Below are 27,277 nucleotides of genomic sequence, written 5' to 3'. Positions count from 1 at the left end.
TTTACAGTAGAAATAGTGGAATCACACTGTGCAAACAGCTTTTTAAAAATTACTTATCACAGCCGGGCGGTGGTGGTGCAGGCCTTTGATCCCAGCACTCGGGAGGCAGAGGCAGGCGGATCTCTGTGAGTTCGAGGCCAGCCTGGTCTACAGAGTGAGATCCAGGACAGGCACTAAAACTACACAGAGAAACCCTGTCTCTAAAAACCAAAAATAAATAAATAAATAAATTATCGCTTATGTGTGTGTGCACACGTGCCATGGTCTACTTATGGAGGTCAGAGGACAGCTTTGTGGAGTTGGTGCTCCTCACCCTTTACATGGGTTCTGGGGTGCAATTCAAGTCACCCTCGTACAGCAAGTACCTTCCTCCCTGAAGCCATCTTGTCAACCCCTCTGTAAATGACTTTCAGAAATGTGGGAAAGTGCATGCCTAGGCATGCATGCGCACTGGGCAAATATGTCCTAATTTTATAATATCTCGGCCTGCAGACTAAATCAGTTGCCAATATAAGCAGACAAGCAGTGAGGGCATGGTGAAGACATCTTTCCTCTGATGGCCTCAGTCAGGTACTGCCCGAGGATGTGGTTAACTCACTGTACATTTTCCCTTAGGTAGGTCCCCAGGCTCTCAGGAAATCCCACAGACAAGAGGAAGGTGGTCTTCAACGGTCACGAGGGGGTCTCTGTTGGGCTGTACCTCAAGACACAAGCGCAGAGCATGAAAGAGACACTAGCTGTGTGCACCCTCGGAGAGGACAGCCAGGGCAAGGGCTGTGTGAAAATCCAAAAGGACAGGAAGAAAGAGAAGAGACCCGGAGAGGGAGAAAAGAAAGGGTCTCAGAAGATACTGTGTCAGGAGACAGCCAGCGGCTGGCTTCAAGGACAGCAGTGCCCATGGCAAGTGTGGCCAGACCAGCTGCAGCAGGAGCCAGGAAGGCTGGGGCTGGAGAGGAGCGGGGACCATCGGGAAGGAGGGGCTTCATGTGTGAGCTGAAGGGACCCAGAGAGGAGAACGTGGCAGCTTGGGTGGGAACACAGAGTTAGGAGATGAGTCCCAGGGTTGGGTGAGTCCAAACTGGAGACTCCGGCTTCCAGGAGAGAGAGGAGAGGGAAGGCAGGGGAGACCACAGGATGAGAAACCGGAAGAGAAAACCCTGGTGTAGGACACACAGCCCGCCCGGAGACATATGTGCTGTGGGAGTGAGCTTGTGGGGGACTGTGTGGGCTAGGGCAGCATGTAGTGTGTGTGTGTGTGTGTGTGTGTGTGTGTGTGTGTGTGTGTGTGTGTGTGTGTGTGTGTCTGTGTGTCTGTGTCTGTGTCTGTGTCTGTCTGTGTGTCTGTGTCTGTGTGTCTGTGTCTGTGTGTGTGCATGTGTGTGCCATGTTCACATGTCTATGAGAGCACGTCTGTGTGCAGACCAAGACCAGAAGACAACCTCAGATGTCAGTCCGACTTACTGGAACTCTCTAGATGGCTAGGCTGGCTGGCCATCCAGCCCCAGGGGTCTGCCCATCTCTGCCTCCCCAGTACTGGAGTTACAAGTGTGAGCCGCCACACCCGGCTTTTCGGCATGGGTGCTGGGGATCAAACTCAGGCCCTGGTGCCGGTGCAGCAAGCGTGTCCTGACTGAGCCGTCTCCCCAGCTGCTGCAGTGGAGTTCTGAGCTGTGGGTTTCAGGGGCACCAGGGAGAGAGGTGGTTGAAGTCTCTTACTATGTCTGCCTTGCACTGATCAAACTTCATGAGGGAGGTGCCGGAGGAGGTTGAGATTCAGGGAAATTAAACTTGTCTAGTAGAAGAGCAGGTGATGGCCTCAGAGACACCGCCTGAACTGTGTCCCATAGGCAGGCACAAGCCACGGTAGCCCATCAAGTTGAAGAAAGCCACATGAACTGTCCTGTGTGTTCGTCATAGTGAGATGGTTGTATTGAGTGTGTGTTGAAGTCAAATGCCCCTGATTATCCTGAACTGTAGGTCCTCCACATTGTAGGACACACACACACACACCCAGCTCTCTGCTAGGGGCTACGGCCTGTGAGTGGACACGATTGGGGTCAGGAGGTCTGACTGTGAGCTCCAGCATTCATCACCGTCCACCTGAAACGCTTTCTCAAGTCTGGGTCTCATGTCCAAAGCAGGGCTGCTCTTACCTGCTGTGATAACCTGAAAGCTGTGAAGCCGTGCTCCCCAGCTGGTCTTCAAGAAGACAAGGGTCCAGGGAAGGCAGCTACAGACCTGGAATGCCCAGTGCACTTCCCAGAACCTCTTGGGGTTTGTTGATCATACCTAGCCGACTTTCTGTAGTGCTGGATATGTCCAGCAGGGGGCCCTCTAGCCCTTCCTCTCCTCTGTTCCTGCCTCTGACCGCTAGATGTCAGTAAGAATCCAGTAAGTTGGTGGCTATGGGTAGGACCAACAGGCCCAGCTTGCTCGTCCCTGCAGGTCTCCGCCTCATTCCCACCTTTCCTGTTAGTTCACCAGCTTCTTGCAGGCCTGTATGGCTGCTTTAGGGGAAATAGGGCTGCCTGCTGCTGGCTGGGGCCCAGCCGGCTGCTGGTTGGGAGTTTTTTTGCTGCTTGGTACAGATGCCTTGAGATCTGAGTCGCTGGTCTCTTGGTAGCGGGCCTGGGCAACAACGATCTTTGCATAACTTTCAGTGCTGTTGGTCAGTTGCCCGGGGAAGGTTGCTTTGGTACCTGCAACCGCGTCCTTCTGGAAGTGCAAGCACTTGGTGTTTTACCACGGAGGTAGGGGCCTTTGACCATGTCGGCCTAGTCACGACTTCTGCAGGCTGCCATGGCAGGTAGAGGCGCTAGGAGAGAGTAATGGCACTTCTTGGTCCAGGCTAGGGCAGCTGTCGCCAAGAGGGAAGGGGCTGGGCGGGACTCCGGGGAGAGTGTGGGCGGGGCTCTGCCCGAAGGGCGTGGCCTCCAGAGAGCCGGACGAGCCCACGCACGCACACGCATGCTGCTGTTACCTCTGCGGGTCCTGCGCCGGCGTTTCCAGCATGTCTCCCGCCGCGTCCCCTGCCGCCAGGCGTCCCAGGGCGCCGAGGCCAACCGAGCAGGGTAAGGCGAGTGGAACGGAGCTCAGGATAGATAGACAGGGTGCAGCATTTGTTAGTGACTTGCCGAATCCTGCTCCTGTGCCGGGTCACACCAGACACGTTGGGAAATTCGATCACCCATGTGTTTGGGCTGGGTCTCTGAGCTGCCGCGTTTGGTTGGAGGAGGTCCTCTCGGAGTGTGGTTCCCAGGTTCCGTGGTTGGTCTCCGGCCCACTTCAGGATTCCTACGCTCTTTGTCACGTGGCCTTAGCTTTCCGTCCCTAGGCCAGGTCACTAGCTTGTCCTGCTGGACTTCCTGGAGACTGAGGAAGAGGCCCTGTACTTCTGGGGCCGTTCTGGGGTTGGGATGGGTGTCCAGGCTGGGCATCTCTGTGAGGTTCGGGCTTTTTAGCCTTGCTCCTTCTGCACGGAGGTTCCCAGAAGCATCCAGCTCTCTGATGAGGGATCGTTGCTAACTTAGTGTTTAAGAAAGGGGTGTCCTGGTATGATCGCAGGAGTGTGTGTGTGTGTGTGTGTGTGTGTGTGTGTGTGTGTGTGTGTGTGTCGGGGAAGGGGGCGTGGTTCACAGTGAAGACAGCTCTTCCAGGATCAGCCTGTACAGCAGGCCAGCTGACCTGCCTTTGGTAGCTCAGCCTCTGCTGCGGGAGCTAAGTTCTTGGGCCTCAGGGATTCCAGGGAAAGACAGGATGGGGCAGGATTGTGTCCTTTTGGAGAAGCAGGGCACAGCAGGACGCCCAGGTAACTTGTTTGGTACTCGGTCTCTGACTGGACAAGGGAATATCACTTATGCCACAATGAGTTTATGAGTTCTGTGTCCTTGACCGTGAAATGGAGATGCTGGTAGAATCCACCTAGCGGTTGTGGTGAGGAGCCTGATGCTCAGTGCTGTCCACGTTTTATGACGCTGGACAAGGGAGAACGCTGGAGGAAGGCGTTGTCTGAGCCCATGTCATGCAGGGACTGTTCCCCACCTAGACCCATGGGATTTGGCCATCCTTTCTCCCTTCCCCTCCTGCATTGTTCATGGGACGCCCGCCTCGGGCATCCAAATCTGCCAGAGCTCTCCGTGCTTATGAAGCCTGCTCTGGCTCCCTCCGTTCTCAGGGCATACCTGGAATTGCTTTATGGTTCAGAACCTGGTCCCTCGTCCCCTGACCTCCCCACCTACACTCACTTTCAGTCACTGGGTAGCTCCTCTCCACCTGATCCCTTCACTGTGGGGACATCGAGAAAGGCTCTTCAGAAAGTATCTGTCAGCTGGATGGTGGTGGGGCACGCCTTTAATCCCAGCACTCAGGAAGCAGAGGCAGGAGGATCTCTGTGTAACAGAGAGATTTCTTCGTGTAACAGCCCTGGCTGTCCTGGAACTCGCTTTGTAGACCAGGCTGGCCTCGAACTCCCAAGTGCTGGAATTAAAGTACGCCGCCGCTACCACCACCACCCGGCCATAGCAGCCACACTCTTTTAATTGCCAGGTGTGATGGCTATACTGAAGGGTTCTCTGTCAGACCCCGTGAAGAGGTTCCAGAGGAGCCAAGCTGGGGACCCCTTGAGCCTCAGAAAGGGGCATCGCCCCCCTTTCTACTCAGCTAGGCCCCTTGAGTTTGGACCCTGGCGGGTACACACTGGAGTGTGACAGCCTGTCGGTTTGCCCCGCCTCCTTAGATGGTGTCTTCCTCCTCGGTAAATAGGCCAAGGGGGACATCCACCAGTGGCCTGGTGTGGATGTGAGCCCGGCTCCACTCTGGCACTCTCCTGTCTTTTCAGGTGGGAAGAAAAGAGCAGGAACAGAGTGAAGTGGAGGCAGCTGGAACACAAAGGCCCGTACTTCACCCCTGCCTACGAACCCCTTCCGGATGGAGTGCGCTTCTTCTACGACGGTGAGGGCGAGGGTGTGTGTGCTCTTGGGTTTGGGCCGACTTTCTCTCCTTACCTGGTCGGCCTGCGGAGAAGACGTGCTGACCTTCCCAGCATCGGGTGCAAAGTCCTCCTCTTCCCTGCTTCTCGATGGACTGGCTGACAGAATAGAGGGCAGGGGACGACCCTGGAGCCCCCCAGAAACTCGTGTGTGTGTGTGTGTGTGTGTGTGTGTGTGTGTGTGTGTGTGTGTGTGTGTGAACACACTCACAGATGTGCATGGCCACTGGCAGGCTGCTACAAGGAAGGAGAAACACAAGTTTGTGTTTCGGGGACACACGTTGTACCCAGACTTGCCGAAGGTTGGGGTGAGCTGCTTTGGTCTCCCAACCTCTCCTGAGTACACAATGACAGGGCATATCTGCATCTAGGCTGGCCGCCTGGTGAGAGGTGGTGGTGGAGATACACAGTGTGTGCTGTGTGTGTCCTTGCACGGTGTGGAACACTGAACCTGTTCCTACCTGTTTGTTTTTGGTATTTTGAAAACCGAGTCTCACTATAGCTGGCCTGGAACTCTCTATGCAGAACACGCTGACCTTGAACTCATAGAGATCCGTCTGTTTCTGCCTCCTGAGTGCTGGGATTAAAGGTGTGGGCTATCACACCTAGCACAGTTTGTTTCTTCTCCTTCTCCTCCTCCTCCTCCTCCTCCTCCTCCTCCTCCTCCTCCTCCTCCTCCTCCTCCTCCCCCTCTCCCCCTCCTCCTTCTCCTTTTTTAATTTTTACTTTTTTGAGACAGGGTCTCTCTACATAACCCTGGCTGTCCTAGAACTTACTATGTAGACCAGGCTGGCCTCAAACTCACGGAGATTTTCTTGCCTTTGCCTTATGATTGTGTGCACACCTGCTGGGCCCATATGTACCTGTGATGTGGCCTCAGGCACATGTGCCGGAGTGCACTGTGGAGGTCAAAGAACAGCTCTGTAGAGCCAATTTTCTTCTTCCGGGGTTTTTTTGGCGAGTGCCTTTACCCGCACACATCGTTTCTAAAATTCTTGTTCTGAAACTCTTCCGACATTTGATTGAAAGGTTTCCGTCAGGAATAGCCTGGGTGCCCACCTGGTGTTCTGTCTGGGCTTCTGTGTGCTCTTCTGTCGTGCTGACCTTTTCATGAAGTACAGGAAGTCCCTGAGCACGGAGGGGTTACCCCTCCAGTGGTCACATTTTCCCACTGTGACGCATTCACTTTTATTTTGTACCTGTAATTTCCTATGTGGAAATCTTTTATTTTAGAATCGGGCCAAGGGTATATAGCTCCTGTGGCGTGCTTTCCTGGTGTGCATGAGGTCCTGGGTTCATCCCCAGAATTGCAATAAAATGAATTTTTTTTTTTTTTTTTCACCATCAAGATGGCTCAGTGAGTCTTGGCGTTTGCCACCTAAGCCTGGGGACTGGAGTTTGATCCTTGGGACCCACATAAAGATGGAAGGAGAGAACCCACTCCACAAAGTTGTCCTCTGACCTCCGCAGGCACTCCATGGCATGTGTGGTGCCCCTACCCCCAAGCGAGATGTGTGTGCACGCATGCATGCATGCACGCACGCACGCACGCACGCACGCATGCGCGCACACACACACAATGATAATGAAACGCATGTGTTGCTCTTCCACATAATACAAACTGAGTAGCAGGAAGCGGCATAATAAAGGAGTGGGAGGCTGGGGCTGTTGCAGACCCCACAGTGATGTTCCTGGTGCCACTCCAGGAGTGTGTGGCCCTTACCTTACTCAAGTGCTGGTCATTTTGACTTAGGGTGTTCTCAGAATGTACCGGGTACTAAAGTAGGGGGTTGTGTCACCCGGACGGGGACTGTGGCAGTCCCTCAGTCAGCACGTGTGGTGTCTGCAGGGAAGCCGGTGAAGCTGAGCTTGCCAGCGGAGGAGGTCGCCACTTTGTATGGGAAAATGCTGCATCTTGAGTGTACAACCAAGGAAGTCTTCCAGAGGAACTTCTTCAGTGACTGGCGGAAGGTGTGTGTCCCAGCGGCCCCAGCGGCCCCAGCAGCCGCCCTGGACCGGTTTGGTGGGGATGCTCTGGGGTGGGTGCCCAGCCAGCTGCCATCTCTATCGCCCAGCCAGCTTTCAGTGGCCACAGTGTTGGCCCAGCATGTGGCAGGCCGTGGTGACCTTGTCCTGGGGACTCTGATGACAGCATCCGGCTCTCAGAGTGGGAGGCCGGAGCAGTCCAGAGGGCGTTTTCTGCCCCGTGAAAATAAGCACACAGTGTGGAGATGAGAGTATTGTGTGAGGTTTCTCTCTTCCCTTGTTTTTTTTTAAGACACGTGTTACATGTGAGCCTGGCCTGATCTTTGCATCTTGTTACCTAGCAACCACAAGCCTGCACCCCCAGCATTTCCCTAGTGACTGACAGAGTCGAGCATCTTTTCCTGTATGGTTTGTCATTTGGATTTTTTAATTTTTTTTTTTTTTTTTTTTTTTTTTTTTTTTTTTTTTTTGAGACAAGGTTTCTCTGTGTAGCCTTGGCTGTCCTGGAACTCCCTTTGTAAGACCAGGCTGGCCTCAAACAGAGATCTGCCTCTGTCTCCAGAGTGCTGGGATTAAAGGTGTGCGCCACCACACCCAGCTTGCTTCTTTCTTTAATGTATATGATTGCACTGATGTCACATGAGTAGCTTTGACCAAGAGCGAGCCCAACTTTTGAATTCTCCACTTCTCTCCCTGTGTCTTCTGCCTGTCTCTGCTTTGTGGTATGTGGTCTGTCTGTCGTGCCTGTGTCTGTCCCTAGCAGAGTGCTTCGTTCCGAATTTATTGAACAGTTACCGAAAGCACACACATTATTATAAGCCAGGGGAATGGAAGAGTACATAGTTCAAGATAGCAGTTATACATTAGCTTGGGTTGTAAAAGCTGACTGTGTAGAAAATCCAAGGCATAGTAAGGATGGTTACAAGCAGGCTGAGCACACAGTAGGAAGGCAGGTTAAGTATATACTCTTTTCCATTTTGTTTTCTGTGTATGAGTATCTTCCCAGCATGCACAGATATGTGTACCACACACATGCCTGGTGCCATGGATCCCCTGGAACTGGAGTTACAGACAGCTGTGAGCTGCCATGTGCTGCTGGGCACTGAACCTGGGTCCTCTAGAGGAGCAGCCAGTGCTCTTAACCGCTGAGCCATCTCTCCAGCCCCAAGTACATGGCCTTACGTGGTCTTAAGGCATATTATTAACTGGGCTGCACAGTCTGGCAGAAGTTCCAACCTTCAAAGGCAAGAGGGATTTTTAATATTCCGTTGAGTGAATTTGCCACAGTTTATCCAGTGCTTAATAGGTTTCTTCTGTAATTGTCCCTGAAGCACAATTGTCATCCATCAACATGGATAATTTGCATAGGATGGGGATCTCCAAAGCAGAGCTGGGGGGTCAGGGGTTTTACCACTTTCATTACTGAAATGTTAAATTACATTTGGAAATGGTATCCTTGGCTCGTCCCTGTAGCTAACGAGAGAGACAACTAGGAAGATGTTTTTAGGTCCGTTTTAGATTTTTATTTTTTTTAGGTTTAGGTGGAAACTCTTGCCAACACGTTAGGCGCCATTTGTAGCTAGAGTTTTCTCTCCGGGTCCCGCCAAGCCCCGGCAGTCCCTTAGCCCACTTATAAAATAAACATGTAGACGCTTATATTATTTAAACTGCTTGGCCATTAGCTCAGGCCTATCATTGTCTAGCTCTTACTGTTATATTCAGCCCATTTTTATTAATCTATACTTTGCCACGTGGCTCATGGCTTACTGGTACCTTACATCTTCCTTGTCCTGGCGGCGGCTGCAGGCTGTCTCTCCCTTCCCTTCCTGTTCCCTCAGTTCTCCTGTTAGTCCCGCCTATACTATACTTCCTGTCTGGCTACTGGCCAATCAGTGTTTTATTTATTAACACATTTGCCATACAGAACATCCCACAGCAAGTCCCCACCGGGGTCATACTAGTAGAGTCCATTCGTGCTGACTAGCGTCTGGGGGGTGGGTGTGGTTCTGTCACTGGGAGCCTGGGGTGAGCTGCTCTGTCAGCAGAATCTTTGGCCCCTGGTGGTGTAGGGCATGGGGGGCCTTGTCCTGGGGAAGGGTGTGGATTTAGGGGCTCACTTGGGGATTTCATTTGGTGGTTTTCTGAAGGAGCAAGGCTCAGGATGTGAGTCAGGGCCACAAGTCTGAAGCTGAGACTACACACACTGCCCTCTAAGCTGTCCCCGTTCCTCCTGGGTTTACCTCGTCATGCATCTGGGCTTTCCCATGTGCCCAGGAGGCAGCTGTTTCCAGCGGAGGTCACGTGACTTGTCCACAGGACTCCACTGTGCACTTGGATCTTTGGTATAATAGTTGTTGGAGCCTGAGGGTCTAGGGCAGTGGTTCTCAACCTTCCTGATGCTGCAACCTTTAATACAGTTCTTACTTTGTTGCTACTTCATAACTGTTACGAACTATAATGTAAAGGTCTGATATGTGACCCCTGCGAAAAAGTCATCCAACCCCTTATAGGGGTCATGACCCACAGGTTGAGAACCTCTGGTCTAGTGGCCCAGCCTTAGCACTCTGCTTGGACTCCAGCCCCATGTTTGTGGTCTATCACAGTGATCCTGTGTGGTGGGCCCCAAGTGTGGACTCCCTGCACCATGGGTCGGTGCCTGTAATAGAGTGCTGAGCACGTGTTGCTGGTTTTGGTCCAGGAGATGACAGCCGAGGAGAGAAAGCTTATCACACACCTTGACAAATGCGACTTCGTGGAGATCCACAGGCACTTCATGGAAAGAACTGAGGCCCGCAGGACCCTGCCCAGGGAGCAGAAGCAGGTCAGCAGTGGGTTCTGGGAAACTCGGGAGGTAGCTGGTGGGTGCAAGCTGCAGGAAGTCCCCCACAGAGCCTTCCTCCCACAAAAGCCTTAGGAGGTGGACCAGATTCTGGGTGCTGTCACAGCAGGTACTGAGTACTTTCAAGTTATGCCCCTTTTTTTAAAAAAATGTGTCCAGGATATAATTCCATTTTCCTAGGGCACATTTGAAAGTACACTACCACTGAGTGGGGGGCGGTCCAGACCTTTAATCCCAGCACTCAGAAAGCAGAGGCAGGTGGATCTCTGAGTTCGAGGCCAGCTTGGTTTACAGAGAAAATTCCAGGACAGCCAAGGCTATCGGTCTTGAAAAACCAAAGGGGTGGGGGTTGGGGGGAGAGAGGAAGCACACTTCTATTTGAAACATCATGGGTAGCACAGGGGCCCAAGAGCAGGAATATGGGGGGAGTTGATTCTGCTCTGCTTCTTTCCACATCTCCCCCCTCTTTACTTTATTTATTTATTTATTTATTTATTTATTTATTTATTTATTTATTTAGTGGCAGGGTTTCTCTGTGTAGCCTTGGCTGTTCTGAAACTCCCTCTGTAGACAAGGCTGGCCTCGAACTCACAGAGATCCGCCTGCCTCTGCCCCCCCCCCCTCCAGTGCTGGGATTAAAGGCATGCGCTGCCACCGCCATCAGGTCTATACATCTCCTCTCTATGTAACGGAGCCCTCCCGCCATGTAGTTCTCTCTCAGTTGTGTACTTCTTGGCCAGCTATTGCAGGGGGTTTGGGGTGATTCCAGAACCTGCCTCCCTCATTTCCTCCTACCTTGAAGGCTGCCCTGTTGCTGCTGAGCTGCAGCCTGAGGAGCCTCATGCCGTGTGCCCCCCACACCTGCTGGAGAGCCAGGGCTTTGAGGCCTCCAGCAGCAGCAGCAGCAGCAGCAGCAGCAGCAGCAGCAGCAGGGACCTCGGTCAGCGCAGGAACTGGGTTGGTTTTAGCTTCTTCTCTCCTGATGCCCACGTACTGTGTTAACTCAGAAGCTAAAAGAAGAGGCAGAAGAGCTTCAGCAGGAGTTTGGCTACTGTATTCTAGATGGCCACAGAGAAAAAATAGGCAACTTCAAGACGGAGCCACCTGGCTTGTTCTGCGGCCGAGGGGACCATCCCAAGATGGGCATGCTGAAGAGGAGAGTCATGCCGGAGGATGTGGTCATCAACTGCAGCAGGTGTGTGGGACCCAGCCGGCCAGGCTCTCATGGGTGAGCCTTGGACCCCGGCTGAGTCTAGCCCGGGCTGCCTGGTCGGGTGACTTTTGTCCTTAGCTCTTTAGGGTAGGACCCCTCACTGGATGTGACACCAGACACTGTTCCCATGTATCCGGGGTCTTGGCAGGGCTCTGGGTCAGCAGGTGTAGCTGTGGACAGCATCTCTCTGCACCAGCAGACTCTCTCATCTTGCTCAGCAGGGCTGAGGTTCTCCTACTGGGAGGTGTGCTGTGCATTTTCAGCGTTTGGCTTGCCAAATACCTAAAGGCATGATAGGTATGGGGCTTGTTGCACTCTGCTGGTGCTGTGCTGCTGTTACCTACTGTTAGTTCTGTGTAACCTCTCAAACTGCAGTGACCCTGGGTGACAGCTGGTGTACGGCATCTACCTGGTATGTGAGTTGGGGCTTCAGAGTTCTTTGCAGAGAGCTTTCTGTTCTGATCTTGGTGTGTGTGTGTGTGTGTGTGTGTGTGTGTGTGTGTGTGTGTGTGTGTGTAAGTTGGCAGCTGTTTTGGTCTGGGGAGCTTGGAGCCAGCTCCGAAGCCATACCTGCATAGGAGCGTGGCCGCAGGACACACACAGGGAAGTTGGGGACCTTGAGTTGCTTGTATTTGAGGACCAAGGACTTGAGACTATGACCCCCCCCCTCCCCCCCCCCCCCGTTTTTTTACTGCAGGGATTCCAAGATCCCCGAGCCCCCGGCCGGTCACCAGTGGAAAGAGGTGCGCTCAGATAACACAGTCACGTGGCTGGCTGCGTGGACGGAGAACATCCAGAACTCATTCAAGTACATCATACTGAACCCCAGCTCCAAGCTGAAGGTGAGAGCGTGACCTTCCGGGGGAACCCTGGGCCCCAGAGCACGAGTGTCAGGCCTTCCCCTCTGTGCTGTCCCAGGGTGGCAGGTTCGAGAGACTCTTCAGCCCTTAGTCAGGCAGCCAGTGTTGAGAGCAGCTGGGCCCAGTGGCCACAGTGGGGCTCATAGTTTTCTGAGGCTGGGCTCTGCTGCCGCACCCCTCACCCAATCAAACCTGCTTGAGCAGGAAAGGAGTCCAGTCACCTGCTCTCCCACTTCCCTAGGAACGTGGAGTGACATTTGTTGTCTTCGCTTAGGGGGAGATGGATTGGCAGAAGTATGAGGTGGCCCGGCGCTTGAAGGGGGTCGTTGACGAGATCCGTGCTCAGTACCAGGCCGACTGGAAGTCCCCGGAAAGGAAGAAAAGACAGCTGGCTGTGGCGCTTTATTTTATCGATAAGGTATAGCATGGTGAGGGGACCTTGAGAGCTGGGCAGCAAGGACAGTGGTGGCTTCTCCCCGGAGCTGGAGCCTCCATCATAGGCGCGTGCGTGCGTGCGTGCGTGCGTGCATGCGTGTGTGTGTGTGTGTGTGTGTGTGTGAGAGAGAGAGAGTTTGACTTCATGCCCGTGTATGTACCACTGTGTATGCATGAGTGCCGTGAGTGTGCTCCTTTGCCGCAGACCTCAGCCTTGACCCGTGTCGACCCCGATCTAGCTGGCACTGCGGACAGGAAATGAGAAGGAAGAGGGCGAGACGGCCGACACCGTGGGCTGCTGCTCGCTCCGCGTGGAGCATGTCCGGCTGCACGAAAAGGCAGATGGCCGAGAGCATGTTGTGGAGCTGGACTTCTTGGGGAAGGATTCCATCCGCTATAATAACCGCGTGCCGGTGGAGAAGCTTGTGAGTGCCTTCCTCGACCCTGCTCCCAATGGGACCTCTGTCAGAGCGTGGCAGAGCCACGGGGGGATGTTCAGTGGCCTGCAGCACCTCCCCAGTGTCTCCTGTGGCTGTGTGATGAGGCATCACAGCCGGGGCTTACACACACGCACGCGAACACACACACACACACACACACACACACACACACACATGCACACACCTATTACAAGCATTTTGGTCTAGGAGGCCTGCCGCCCAGGGTTTGAGTACTGGTTCCTTAGGAGCATGGGGAGAATCTGTTTCCTGCCTCTCCCTGCTACCATTGGTGCCATGAGTGCCGTGGCTTTGCCTCACCCTGTGGGACCTCTTTCCTGCTCCCCTGGCGTCTGCCCCATGAGACTGGATGCAGCTGCTGGTTATCCTTGGCCTCTGTCGAACACAGCTGCTTTCTCCCATCGACTTCTCTCACACAATGCTATCCTGCCGGGGTCAGGGCCACTGTGCTCTGTGTAACCCCAGCCTGACAGCCACACCTGTGGCCACCCTGTTTCTACAGAAGGTCACATTATAAGGTTCCAAGGATGATTTGGTGCCCCCTTGGCACCTCTGGTAGGATGGGCAAGCTAAAACTAAGGAGAGGCCAGCGCAGCCTGGGCACTCTCCTTTGGAAGTTGGCCTGGCCGGGAGGATTTTTCGAGACAGAGTTTCTCTGTGTTAACAGTCCTGGCTGTCCTGGAACTTGCTTTGTAGACCAGGCTGGCCTCGAACTCACAAAGATCCACCTGGCTCTGCCTCCCAAGTGCTGGGATTAAAGGCGTGCGCCACCACCAGCCGGCCATCACGCCATCTTCTGAAAGTGAGCAGAGGAGGGAGATTGTTCTCCTGAGGCTCTGTGATGCTAGGTGTGGCTGATTTGGCCACCAGCACAGGGCCCTGGGTCACCTGGGTGGAAGTCAGTCTTGCTGGCGGAAGAGGGAGCTAGGAGTGAGCTGCCTGCTGAAGTCACTGAGTGGGTCTGTAGAGGCACAAAAGACCCGCTCCAGCTTTAACCACATGGCCGTGGGTGAGTTAGCAGTGAGTGACCACTGACCACGGCCAGGCTTGGGTTGGGAGGCACAGACAGAGGTTCCAGAGGGTAGGCCTGGCACTGTGCTGATGCCCCACCTCTTGCCGGGACTTGGTGTATGCACCCCTCTGTACTCTGCGGGGTGTGTGTGACGTGATCTTGCCTGTCCTCGTGAGACCTCCTTCCTGCTCAGCTGGCTTGTGCTCCAGGAGTCTCAGTGTGCCAGTAAGTTAAGCTCTTCTCTGTTTCAGGTGTTCCAGAACCTTCAGCACTTCATGGAGGACAAAGACCCTAAGGACGACCTCTTTGATGCACTGACCGTAAGCCTGTGTGATGGGCGCCAAGGGGTCCAGGAAGGGAGTGGGGATTCGAGCTGGGCGGTGGTGGCGCACGCCTTTAGTCCCAGCACTCGGGAGGCAGAGCCAGGTGGATCTCTGTGAGTTCGAGGCCAGTCTGGTCTACAGAGCGAGATCCAAGACAGGCACCAAAACTACACAGAGAAACCCTGTCTCAATCCCCCCCCCCCAAAAAAAGAGTGGGGGTTCACGTCTAGCTTGTCTTTGCCCCCAGTGTGTTCTCTGTTTCGACCCAGCAGCTGATGCCCTCTCCCAGTGGCTGAGAATAGCCCATCTCACGTCTCCACGGAAACCATCCGTGACTCCTTTCTCCTCTCTGCACCCAGACTGCCGGCCTGAACAAGCACTTGCAGGACCTGATGGAGGGGCTGACCGCCAAGGTGTTCCGGACCTACAATGCCTCCATCACTCTGCAGGAGCAGCTGCGCGTGCTGACCAGGGGTGAGTAGGTTCATACACCTGACCCTGAGGGCTGCCCAGACTGTCCCCCGTGGGAGCTGCGCCTTGGCCTGCCCTAGGCACGAGCTGATGTCGGGCCAGGCACAGCTGTCGGTTGGTGGGAGAATACTCCAGGTCAGTCCCAGAGCAGGGATGGCCTTGCTGGCCCCCAGCAAGGAGATGTCACGCTTTCTGCTCCATCGCTTCTAGCTGCTACCCGGTCTGCTGTCTGTCCTAACCCTCCTCCTCTAGGTAGGGTCTTGCCTCTCTTCCTTAGACAGATCTTGCAGGTGAGACTATTGCTCGGCAAAGCTGAGGTATACCGTGTGTGCGTAGGGCCTCAGTGTTATGGGGTCCTGTGGTGAGGATCCCGGACTGCACATGCTCAGACAATACTGCCTCGCCTTTCTTTCCTCGGGCCTCACGGCTTCCAGGTTACCCTGTTCCAGGAGATGGAGGAGCCTGGGATGGCTTTGGGCTCCTGCCTCTGCCCCAGCAGGACATGGTCCAAAGGACTCCTGGTGCCCCCATTGCTATGGCTAAACCTCCTTGGCTGTGGCTCGTGGGGTCACCTTAGGTCATTTCCTCCTTGGGACTTTGTGTCATAGAAGGGACCCACATTGACAACGTATCCAGAAAGAGCCCTTTGAGGGCCAAGGACGTAGCTTAGGGTAGAGCGCTTGCCTGGCATGCCAAGGCCCTGGCATCCAGCGCCAGCACCACCAACGACTAGGAGAGAGGAAGGAGCCTCAGAGCAGGCTGCAGCCGGGTGACTGTTCTCGTTGTCTTTGCTCAGCTGAAGACAGCCTAACCTCCAAAGTCTTAGCTTACAAACGGGCGAACCGGGCTGTGGCCATCCTCTGTAACCATCGGAGAGCAATCCCCAAGACCTTCGAGAAGTCGATGCGGACGCTCCAGCAAAAGGTGGGAAGGCGTCGGTAGTGAGGCTATCCCCGCACTGACTGCTTCACTTTGCTCTTTCCTGGGGCCGGGCAACCATGAAGGGCAGGAAAGTGTAGTGGGTACAGCTGCTCCGGGAGGCTGGGACCAGGATCGCGGGACCATGACCTGGTCAGCTGTGGGAGGAACCAGCATCTGGGTTCAGAGCTGGCTAGGCTGCCTCTCATCTCCCTGCTAGGACACACAGCCTGTGTTCTAGTTTAGGAAAGAGGTCAGGGCAGCGGCGGTGGCGGGCATGTTGGATCAATTTGTGGCTGGTGCAGGTGGCGCTCTTGGACCCTAGAGGCCTCTTGACCTCACTTGTGGCCACAGAACAGGCTAGGGTCAGCCCCAGGTGGCTCCATGAGGCTCTGGGTTCTGTCTGCTGTAACTCCTCAAAGAATGTAGGGCCAGCAGCTGTGGACAGAATCCTGAGGACAAGTCTGGGCGGGGACAGAAGCAGCCATGTCGGGGTTGATTTCTTCACAGATTGAGACAAAGAAGGCCCAGGTGGCTGAGGCCCAGGTGGAGCTGGAGAAGGCGAAGGCTGACCTGAGAATTCGAGGGGAGAGTAAGTCCAAAAGGTATGTGTAGGGGCTGCCGCCTTGAGAGCCGTGACCCCGGTTCCCAGCCCCGAGCAGTCTGCGTGCAATCAGCCTTGGACTTTCTGTAGCTAATTTTGTGATTTTTGAAAGCTTTATTACTCACAGACAGAAGTAATATAATTACAGAGTTGTATAAGGAACAGCCCTGGCCTTTGATGTGGGCTGCAGGCCTGTGATGGCTCTTTCTGGTTTTTATTTTGAGCATTTGGTTGAGCTAATTTTCTTTTTTGCTTTTTCAAGACTTTCTCTGTGTAGATTTGGAGCCTGTCCTGGAATTCACTCTGTAGACCAGGCTGGCCTCAAACTCACAGAGATCCACCTGCTTCTGTCTCCTGAGTGCTGGGATTAAAGGCGTGTGCCACCACTGCCCGGCTTGATTGAGCTAATTTTCACGGCACATATTTCACCCTTTCAAATTGCCCAGTTCTGCTGGGCACGGTAGCGCCCTTTAAGCATTGGCGGAGGCAGAGACAGGCAGATCTCTATGAGTTCAAGTCTAGTCTGGTCTACATATAGGTTCCAGACCAGCCAAGGCTACATAGAAAGACCCTGTCTTAAAAAGGACCAAAACCAAACAAAAAGCAAACAAAGCATGCAGTTTTGAGAGATGTGTGGCCAGTTTCAGAAACAGAACCCGTGTCCATCAGCAGCCCCTTCCCTGCGTCCAGTGGCCCCAGCAGGCTTCTCTGGGGTGGTAGGTGTGGCTGACTTGCTTGGTAGGAGTCCTGGTGTGGCTACCTTGCTTGGTAGGAGTCCTGGTGTGGCTGCCTCGCTTGGAGAGCCCACTGGGTCTTGTTTTTCTTGTATCATTTCCATCAGTGTTGTGCCTAAGGCTTTGTCTGGCTCCATAATGCAGGTGGATTCCCAAGTTTTCTCCTGAGAGGTCTGTTGCTCCAGCTATCACAGTCCCTGGTTCATCCTGAATTCGCTTTTGTGTGGGGTCTGAGGGTCCAGCCTCACTCCTGTGAATACCAGACTTCCAGGCATTGTGTGCTAAGACAACGTCTCTGCCCTTGACCGGATGCACCCGGCACCTGTGTTGGATACTAGTTGATGTGGGGTTCATTTCTGGACTTTGGTGTTGTTCTGTTCATCTGTGTCCTGGGTCAGCCCCAGTCTATACTGCTGGCTGAGTGTAGATTAGGAAGAATGAGACCTCCAACTGGTCTGTTTGTTTGTTTGAGACACAGTCTTATGTGCACCCCAGGCCGGCCTCAAATAACGGTCCTGCCTTAGGCTCCCGAGGGCTGGGGTCGTCAGCATGCACCACGGCCTAACCCCTAACTTTGTTTTTCTCTTTAAAGATTGTTTTTGGCTACATGGGGACACTTGAAATTTCCCCCCATGAATGTAGGGGTGGTGTTAGGTTTGCCGATGGATTTGGGAGTACCACACCATGCAGTACCCAGTCTGAACACAATCTGTAAACACCTGTAATCCTAGCACTTGGGAGGTAGAGGATCAGGAATATCAGAAGTCAGTATTATTCTCAGCTACATAACAAGTTCAAGGCCAGCCTGGATTACATGGGAGTCTGTGTGTGTGTGTGTGTGTGTGTGTGTGTGTGTGTGTGTGTGTGTGTGTGTATGTATGTATTTGTGTGTATGTATATATATGTGTGTGTGTGTGTGTGTATAAAATCTAAACTATGTCTTCCTTAATCTCTCTCAGCAAACATTTGTAGTTTGTCGAGGAAAAGCTATATATTGTGTTTTTATGCAGCTGCAATGGGATTTTCAGCTCATATTTGGATTGTTCATGGCTAGTTTTGTTAGGGGTTCCCCCCAGGCCACCTCGAGTCCAGTGATAACAGATCAGAGGCTCAACACATACACGCTGTGCTCGTGGCTGGGATCTGCCGCAGTGGGGCAGGCAGAGTATCTGGGCCGAGTCCAGGCCTCCATGCAAACCTCTCTCTGTGGCTGTGGTGGCACTTTGTGGTTTCAGAACCTCACTGCAGCCCCTCCACACCTGCATTCCACAGCTGTTCTCAGTACTGCCCCCTCCACACCTGCATTCCACAGCTGTTCTCAGTACTGCCCCCTCCACACCTGCATTCCACAGCTGTTCTCACTGCAGCCCCCTCCACACCTGCATTCCACAGCTGTTCTCACTGCAGCCCCCTCCACACCTGCATTCCACAGCTGTTCTCACTGCAGCCCCTGCATACCTGCATTCCACAGCTGTTCTCAGTACTGCCCCCTCCACACCTGCATTTCACAGCTGTTCTCACTGCAGCCCCCTGCACACCTGCATTCCACAGCTGTTCTCACTGCAGCCCCCTCCACACCTGCATTCCACAGCTGTTCTCACTGCAGCCCCCTGCACACCTGCATTCCACAGCTGTTCTCAGTACTGCCCCCTGCACATCTGCATTCCACAGCTGTTCTCACTGCAGTCCCCTGTACACCTGCATTCCACAGCTGTTCCCACTGCAGCCCCCTCCACATCTGCATTCCACAGCTGTTCTCACTGCAGCCCCTGCACACCTGCATTTCACAGCTGTTCTCAGTACTGCCCCCTCCACACCTTGATACACGGTCCACATTCACTGAATATGAATTCAGTAAGTGTGGCCCTGCAAACACTTACTTTCCCATCCAGAGGCCACATCTGGACAAGAGCATTTTCACAGATGTGACTAGAAGGCAGAATGTGTCTTGAGTGAGGCCAAGTGTACTCTCCCAGGTGTAAGGGGGCTCATGTGCCCTGCCCAGGCCTTGCTCCAGATCACTTCTACCACGACCAGTCCCATTTGGAGCAAACTCTGTCTGGCAGACACACTGCCTCCCCAGGGAAGGCAGGATGTACCCAGGCCCTTTGTGAAAGGCTGCCAACTGCTCATGCAGCGGGCTGACGTCAGCATAGAGTCCTCGAGGGCTGAGTCCCATCTGGTGTGCCTTGTGCTGTAGTGGCAGTTACAGGACCCACGTGCCACCAATGATCACAGGCTGCCACTCCCGATTTCTCAAGAAGGCCAGTGCTAGGCTCCCAGCCAGCAGGCAGCTTAGGACTCCAGAGGAGTGCTCAAAGTTGGTAGGGCTGCCATGGTGGGCAATGCCCAGCAGGAAGACTTGTGAATTCATGACTCCGGAGAGGTGGCCTAGAGCTGAGTCCAGTCCTGAGCCTTTGCACCTCCACATGGAGAGTTAGAATGGACCTGCTCAGAAAAGGCATAGCAGCCCAGAATCCCCAGCCTTTGGGGACCAGGGGGCACCAGCCCCACAGCTCACAAGCAACCCAACTCTACTGCTTCAGAACTCAGGGTGCTCCCCCCACCCCACCCCCATCTCCTCCCGAAGCTCCTTTCATGGTAGCTGAGCCCTCTGTATTCATGAGATTGTGAAGATTATGAATGTTAAGCAGTGTAAGCATCTCTGTGCACCTGGGCAGAAGCCATTTACCCCTCCTTGTGTTTGTTTGTTTGTTTGTTTTTTTGGGGGGAAGGTAGAAACAAGGTCTCATCATAGCTCTGGCTGGCCTGGAACTCGCTCTGTAGACCAGGCCAGCCTCGAACTCACAGAGATCCGTCTGCCTCCTGAGTGCTGGGATTCAAGATGTACACCACCCCACCCAGTCCTCCACAGGCGATCCTGACATCTTACCCTACCATTGTGTTTTTTTAAAAACTAATTATGTATTTATTTTTATGTGTATGGATGTTTTTTGCCTTCATGTATGTCTATGCACGGAATGCCCAAGGGGACCCGAAGGGGGCGTCAGATCCCCTGGGACTGGAGTTACAGATGGTGGAGAGCTAGCTGCCTTGTGAGTTCTGGGAATCAAATCTGAGTCTCTGGAAGAGCGGCCAGCGCTCTTAATCTCTCCGGTCCGCTCATGGTGGTTTAATGCACGGAGCCCAGGCCCCGGGGGCACAGGAGTGTTGTCCTCTGTTTTCCGTCTTTTCTCTTGCCACGGCCCTTCGCTGTGTTTCAGAGGATCTAGGGTCTAGTGCACGCCCCCTCTGATGCTCACGGCTGTCATGTCCTCAGGCCACATCTGGGTTGATGCCCAAGGGTGACGCGTGTGCTGGGAGCTGAGCAGGCAGCAAAGGAGACAGGATCGGCAAAGGGAAAGTTCTTCTCAAGGGAAGAAAATGGTAGAGGCCCCAGGCTCCTCCATCATCTGCTCCTTTTGTTGCCGGCACCACAAATGGGATGACACGTGAGGGGCTGTATGTGTGAGACTCCGTCCATCCGTCCGTCCGTCCGTCTGTCCGTCTGTCCGTCAGGAAAATGTCTGGGACTTGCCCAGCCCTCTGCCACAAGCAAAGACCCAGACCTTAAGTAGGAAAGCCAGGCCCAGCCTGAACCACGTTATCTGTCTGTGAAATGTGTTGAGCTTAGTGAGTCTAGTGACTAGCGGGACTAGCAGGAGTCCTCCTGAGATGCTAATTCCGGGCACCCCTCGGGGCCTCGCCTCGCAGTGGGCTGTCCTGTGGGTGGCTAGCCAAGCCCGTTGTGGTGACTCTTGTCCCACCCTAACTTCCAGAAATGCAGCTGCTGGTGGTCTGCTTGCTTCGTTCCTTGCGCTGGTAAACGGTTGCTTACCATTGAGTGTGTAGCCACAGGTGGATAGCCACCATCCATAGCATGGAGGCCTTACGTTTCCTTTGCTTGACTTGGCTGGACCCTCCAGAACACGGTTAGCAGTCAGTGGGGGTCCCCTTGTCTTGTGTCTGGCTTGAGAGGCAAAGTTTTCACTAACCAGCACCGTAGAGTATGATGCTCACTGTGGGTTTTCAGAGAGGCTTCTCTCGGAATTCGCAGGGTTGTGTGTACACACGTGTGATCGCGGTGGGCGCTGGGCTTTGTCAGATGGTCTTCTGCTGAGATGATTGTGGGCTTTGTCCTTTTAGGCTCATGCGGGGCACAACACTGATTTGTCTTCAGACGTAAAGCCCTCCCTGAGTTCCCATGGCTGGGTGCTGTGTCCTTTCTCTCCTGAGGGATCTGCCTTCTGTTTCCGTTGGAGCTTTTGTTCTGTATCCAGAAGGATGCCTTTGTCTGGTTTGATCAGCGTAATTCTGGTTTGAGAACATGGGCTGAGACACGTTTCCCTCTTCTTAAGACCTGGTGGTGGTTTGGTGGAATGCTCTGGCTATGCCCTTAAGGGGGCTTTGCTTTGGGAGACACTTTTAGGGGCCGCCCTGGTCTCTGCTTGAGATATATCTGTCCAGGTTTCTTATTTCTTCTTGCGTCCGTGGGTTCTGTTGTTCCGGGGCTTACAGTCAGCGGTAAGAGTTTTGTGTCCAGCTATCCATGGCATCCCTACAGTCCTTTCTGCTTCTGTAATGCCCTTGAGCATTCCTGATCACAGGATGGTGGTGCTTAAGGGCTGAAGCATTTTCTTCCTTGCGACAAGCTTCCCGAGGTGCAGAGCGGCGTCTTTTTACAGTGGCACGCTCGCTGCAGATGTCAGTTAGACTAGAGGGCGTTCAGTGAGGCGTGCGGCTGTCACAGAACAGCTGCTGTGAAATGTCCCGCGTGCCACCAGAAGCGCTCTGCAGGGCATGAGGCTTCGTGCCTCCTTTCCTGCGCCCGGCGGCCCCCAGGACACACTTGGCCTCCTGGCCTTTCTGCGTGTGCACTTGATGGTGGCCTTGGCGTCGCTGGAGCGCGCCCGTCACTGAGCGGGCTGCTATGGCAAGGCCCCTGCTGCTGTGAGTGCAGAGTGTTGTAAGTGCTTTTTTTGTAGCGCCTTTCCACGTGTGCCCATTCTCCCGCATTTGTATGTGGAGCACTGAGTCCTAGGGTTGGGATCAGAGTATCACAGTGTCGTGATTGTCAGCAGGTTGCCATGGGCAGGTAAAGGAGAAGGGTAAAAGGAATGCCTCTTTCTAAATTGTATTTTATTTATTTAGGGTTTTTTTTGAGACAGGGTCTTTCTGTGTAGCCTTGGCTGTAATAAACAAGTAAATACACCATTTGTCGTGAGGACTTTTTCCTAAGGGGGTGTCAGACAATACCTGCGGCCTCTACCCAGTGTATTTAACAGCCTTCCCACTGCTGCAGGGGTGGCCCCATCCTTGTTAGTTTGTAGCCTGTGTACCCTAGCTTTCCCAGAAAACCTTGAGGCTTCATGCAGTTTGGGCCTAAGTGCATACATTAGGAGGGAGGAGGGCCTGGACACTCAGGGGAAGGCCCAGTGACCTGGTCTATCTCGGCCTTTTTGAAGGAATAGTAACTTTTTTTAAAAATTTGAGACAGGGTGTCTTTGTGTGGCCCCTGGCTGTCCGGATCTCCCTCTGTAGATCAGGTTGGCCTTGAACTCACAGAGATCTGCCTGCCTCTGCCTCCTGAGTGCTGGGATTAAAGGCATGCACCACCACCGCTTAGCTAAAATTTATTTTCTTTAATAAATCTCTTTGTTTTTTTTTAAGATCTATTTATTATTTTATGTCTGAGTGTTTTACCTGCACGTGTGTCTGTGCACCATGTGTGTGCCTGGTGCCCATGGAGGTCAAAGAGGGCATCGGATCCCCTGGGACTGGAGTTACAGATAGTTTTGAATCACCGTGTGAGTGTTGGGAATTGAACCCAGGTTCTGTGGAAGAGCAGCCAGTGCTCTTAACTGCTGAGCCACCTCTCCAGCCCCATTTATTTTCTTCAAAGGGCAGGAATAAGGGCTGAACACCTCTAGTCATTGTTCATGTTGCCTGTCTTCGCCTGCCTGCTTGTTGACATCAGTGGAGCCAGCGGCCTCGCCGGGCTTGTTTTGACCTTTGACCCCCCCCCCCCTCTGGACTTCTCACTTTGTGCCTGGAGAAGGCTAACAAGGCCATTTGCAGGAGGGGCGTCAAGGCCGGGGGCAGAGGAGGCCATGACATGGGGTTTGCTCTCAGCAGCAGGCATGCTACACCTCCTTTTCCAACAGCTGGCTGCAGAAACAGCGGCGGTTGCTGAGGCTGGAGGAGCAGCTGGTACGACTGTGCACGCAGGCCACCGACAAGGAGGAGAACAAGCAGGTGGCCCTGGGCACCGCCAAGCTCAACTATCTGGACCCCAGGATCAGCATTGCCTGGTGGGTAGGCCTGAGGCCACCGTGCCTGTGTGTGCCCTGGGGGTTCTAGGAGGCCCCAGTATACTCCCATAGGTGCCCCATCCAGTACCTAGGCACAACTTCCTGTGACAGGGACCACGTGACTGGATGTCCCTGATACCGAGTCCTCTTGTCTTTAGGCCTCGTCCTTCTGAGCTTTGGGGTGGCTGGAGCTGGCAGTGCCCTGGGGGGACACTAAATCATGTGGGTGCTTGTCCTTCCCACTGGGAATGGGAGGCGGGCAGGGGTGGGCCTTACCCAGTGGCTTCCTGGGCCACACCAGGTATGTCTTGATACCTAGGGAGGAAATGTAATTTTGGTTGTAGTGCCCAGGACAGCAGATCTGGATGGCACAAGGTGTCTTGGTCACCCTGATGTACTGAGGCCACCGCCCTCGTTCCACACCTTGGCCTCCAGGGCAGGACTCAGCGGATGTTGTTGCCTACAGGTGCAAGAGGTTTGGAGTGCCTATAGAGAAGATTTACAGCAAGACCCAGAGAGAGAGGTTCGCCTGGTCCTTCAACCAGGCAGGCGAAGACTTTGAGTTCTAAGCAGCCCATTGCCATGGAACTGTCTTTCTCACTGTGAAGCAGTTGAAGCAATACTGTAGTTTTCTATAATAAATGTTTGGGGGATGGAGTCTGTTGTTGTGACCTAGAACAAAGGCCCCAACAACACTGTCCTCGGAAGCCCCCTCCACATGTCCTGACTCCCCCACCAGCGGCTTGCAGCCCCCTAGGCTGAAGCTTCTGCTTGAGGAGGGAGCAGAAGAGAGAGAAGGTCTGGGGCCCCTGGGACCGGTTACCACACATCTTAGCTCTCCACAAGGTTACAGTTGTACCTTTATCCCAGTTCCTACCTCAGCCAGGCTCAAGATGGATCCTAGGACTCAAACATGTGGCCATGCACACACTTTACCACTGAGCTGTACCCCTGCCCATCTATAGCTCTCAGTTCATGTCTTTCTGCCTCAGTTTCCCAGCCTTGTACTCTTTCATTCTTGTCCTGCTCCTTGGGTTTCTGGGCCTTCTGGGACCACTTATTGCCTGGGCATCCCAGCAGCTGTCTGCTCCTTTGCTCCAGTGTCCTCCCTGGAGTTCTGTCCCCTACTCCATGAATTAAAGTGAAGTCCCAGCTTCCCACGCAAGTCCCTGGCAAGCCCAGGGGACTCCAGAATGGTGTGGTGGTTGCTGGTGACCCTCCAGGCCTAGGACGCCCTCACAATGGCTGGTATGTGCCAGTAGCAGCCACAATCACAGGACTCAGTGAGCAGGGTCCAGCTCTTCCACAGCTGCTCTGTGCCCCGCCCCCACCCCTCCCCACCCCCAAATCCAGGGCTGCCAATTGCAGCCAGAAGCCCCGCGGCCCTGCCCAGCACCCCCTTGCTCAGTTCCACCCTCTGTCCCTCAGTAGCTGCAGTCTTCCCTGCAGTCCGTGGCCTGCTATCCAGGGGCGATTATGCCGGTGAGCCCACCACGGCATGTAGGTGCTACCCAGGGCCCCTCGGCTTAGGCAGAAGGCTTCATCGCTGGGCAGCGGTAGCCAGGGCCGGTCTAGTCCACTAGATGAAGGAAAAAGGCGCACCTGTGGAAATTATGCACAGTTTGTTTGGAGTGTTGCAAATAGAACCAGATTCTATGCAGCCTCTTTATTGGGGGTCAAGGGGATGAAAGGGCAAACACATGAGGGCCGAGCAGGGGGAACATGCTATGTTTAGAAAGCACCAGAACCAGTTTTGTGAGGGAACACAATGACAGACTCCTACACCAAGATGGAGGGCAGTCTACCTGGCCTTCAAGCCTAGCTTGGAGAACGGGCACCTCTGGGCAAGCTGACCCTCATCTGCTCCAGACACCCGCCCACTCCCCGGGTCTCCATTCCAGAGTATTCTGGCTGTGGGCAGACCTGGCCACTCCTTAGTTTCAGGGTCCAGCCCCAAGGACTCTCGGGCCAGGAGCTTGTGTTATGGAGCTCGAGACCTCCAGGAAAAGACCACAGACTCAATCTGGATTACAGTTAGTTAGATTTATTGAAACTGCTAGCAGGACAGTGATCTCTGAGCCAAACTAGAGATTGTCGTTTGAAGCGGGTGAGGGAAGGATTTTTTGTTTTGGTTTTTCGAGACAGGGTTTCTCTGTGTAGTTTTGGTGCCTGTCCTGGCTCTTGCTCTGTAGACCAGGCTGGCCTTGGACTCACAGAGATCCACCTGGCTCTGCCTCCCAAGTGCTGGGATTAAAGGCGTGCACCACCACCACCTGACTGAGTACCCTTTTTGTAACTCTGACTTTAACAGGTATTTGTAATACTGGAGGATCCTGGAGGCTGGCATGAGCTTTGGCATGCTAATAGGCATCATAGACAGTTAGCTATTTATCTCTTTTGCCAGAGAAGGCAAGTGACTCCTTTCGGTAGAGGGGAACTGACTTCTTTTGGACCTAACATTCCAGCCTTCTGTTGATGAGGGATGATATACTTACTCTCTTCTGTAACTGCTTTTCAGCTAAAATTGGGCAGAAGGCTAGAAAGCTGGTCGAAGGCTGGGAGGGGGCAGGGTACGTCTGGTTTGTTGCCCAGGTTCTGCTGGACCATGTGGAGATAGCAAAGTGCAGGTAGTTTTGGAGCAGTCTGGAATGCTGGCCCAAAGCGGGGCTCAAGCTGGTAGGAAATTTTGTTAGAAACATCTGGTTTACATCAGATTTCAGTAGGTACGGGGCTCTCGGTAGTTTTGGAGCAGATTGCAGTGTGTAGTTGATTGGAAATCTGCTGGGACAGGTACAGACTTTAGGAATGAAGCTTAGGCTGGTGACGGACAGGAATACTTATCTGGAGTCTATTTGACAGGTGGATCTAAGTTGAGACTCTGAAGCTCCCATGAATTGTTTATGTTTACAAAAAGAGATGAAAATTTTAGATATATTAGCATCGCCACTGGTTGTAATCCGTATTGAAATACCCGTTGCAGAAAAAGCAGGTAACAGTGTCTGTGAACAGCTGGGGTAGACTCACACCTTTGAGCCGTAGCACCTGGGGTCCCAGAAGGCTGGTTCCGGGGTAACAGCGTGAACACTTTCCTCCGTCCACAGGGCTGGGTGTGTAGACTGGTCAGCAATGTTTTCAGCACAGTGAGGAATGCTAAGTCTATATTGAGAAAACAACGAAAGGACATTTAAGGAATTGAGCGTGTGACTATGACAATAGTGGTCAGTGCTTCTCCAGAGCTAGATTAATAGCTTATCAACTCCATTGATTAATAGCTTATCAACTCCATTGATTAATAGTTTATCACCCCCATTGATTAATAGCTTATCAACTCCATTGATTAATAGTTTATCAACTCCATTGATTAATAGCTTATCACCCCCATTGATTAATAGCTTATCACCCCCATTGATTAATAGCTTATCACCCCCATTGATTAATAGCTTATCAACTCCATTGATTAATATTAAAACCCTGAACTTCTGAACTCTTCGTATAACAATAGCACAGCAAGCAAGAAATCTGAAACTTTAAAATTTTTTACGTACTTTAAATTACTTTTTAGACCTTTACAACTTGCATTTACTTACCCTAAATCGTTTCTCTAGGCTCTCGTAACTTTTATAGACTCCAAATGCTTTTTCAATCCAGTTATTTACCACGAAACATAGGTAGCCAATTACTGAGAGCAAGTTTAGCTGGGTGGTAGTGGCATACACCTGCAGAGGCAGGCAGAGCTCTGAGTTTGAGGCTAGCCTGGTCTACAGAGTGAGCCAGGGCTCAGGACACTCTGGACTAAATGAAGGGAAAAGGCACACCTCTGCGGAAATGACACACGGCTGCTTGACTGGTGAGCACTTTGAAGTCTGGGAGGGGTGTTGCAGATGTGGAACCAGGACAGCAGGGCTACACAGAGAAAGAACCCTGTCTTAAAAAACAAACAAACAAACAAATAAATAAATAGTAAAAGTTACATTGAAATATGTTTTGAGAGTTTATCTCTTTTAGTGTCAAGTTTGCTTTTTTAGGCGATTTAGTGGCTCCAGAAAAAGCAAGGGCCTGATTTTTACACAGTAAATGGACCGACTAGGCAGTTGCAGCTGTGTCGGGGGGAGGGGGCTGGGTGCTT

General features: G+C 53.2%; 1 protein-coding gene across 3 annotated transcripts; it reads left to right on the top strand.

Annotated features, from left to right (window-relative positions):
* Positions 1–2,398: 2,398 nt before the first annotated feature.
* Positions 2,399–23,811, top strand: Top1mt (DNA topoisomerase I mitochondrial). 3 transcript variants are annotated; one of them, XM_006989284.3, is made up of 14 exons: positions 2,399–3,071; positions 4,838–4,950; positions 6,837–6,958; positions 9,672–9,794; positions 10,820–11,007; positions 11,723–11,867; positions 12,160–12,303; positions 12,560–12,745; positions 14,042–14,110; positions 14,473–14,587; positions 15,381–15,508; positions 16,013–16,107; positions 23,005–23,151; positions 23,618–23,811. In XM_006989284.3, the coding sequence occupies exons 1-14, from the start codon at positions 2,968–2,970 to the stop codon at positions 23,718–23,720; spliced, it is 1,782 nt and encodes a 593-aa protein (XP_006989346.1). In that variant the 5' UTR covers positions 2,399–2,967; the 3' UTR covers positions 23,721–23,811. The 3 variants fall into 3 exon arrangements, with proteins under 3 accessions (XP_006989346.1, XP_042120630.1, XP_076412217.1); XM_042264696.2 differs by having other exon boundaries at positions 2,918–3,071; positions 23,496–23,811; XM_076556102.1 differs by lacking the exon at positions 6,837–6,958 and having other exon boundaries at positions 2,937–3,071.
* Positions 23,812–27,277: the final 3,466 nt, after the last annotated feature.

Source organism: Peromyscus maniculatus, chromosome 20 (genome assembly GCF_049852395.1).
Source record: "Peromyscus maniculatus bairdii isolate BWxNUB_F1_BW_parent chromosome 20, HU_Pman_BW_mat_3.1, whole genome shotgun sequence".
In the NCBI taxonomy this organism is placed as follows: Eukaryota; Metazoa; Chordata; class Mammalia; order Rodentia; family Cricetidae; genus Peromyscus; species Peromyscus maniculatus.
Note: the sequence above shows the minus strand (reverse complement) of the source record. Positions and strands in the feature narration are given on the sequence as shown.

Bases quoted from the DNA above. Each gene is read 5' to 3' on its own strand.
- Top1mt (XM_006989284.3), top strand. From the start codon at position 2,968: ATGCTGCTGTTACCTCTGCGGGTCCTGCGCCGGCGTTTCCAGCATGTC. The intron at 9,795-10,819 runs GTCAGCAGTGGG...GTGTTAACTCAG, and splicing joins TGCCCAGGGAGCAGAAGCAG to AAGCTAAAAGAAGAGGCAGA. The intron at 23,152-23,617 runs GTGGGTAGGCCT...TGTTGCCTACAG, and splicing joins CCCAGGATCAGCATTGCCTG to GTGCAAGAGGTTTGGAGTGC.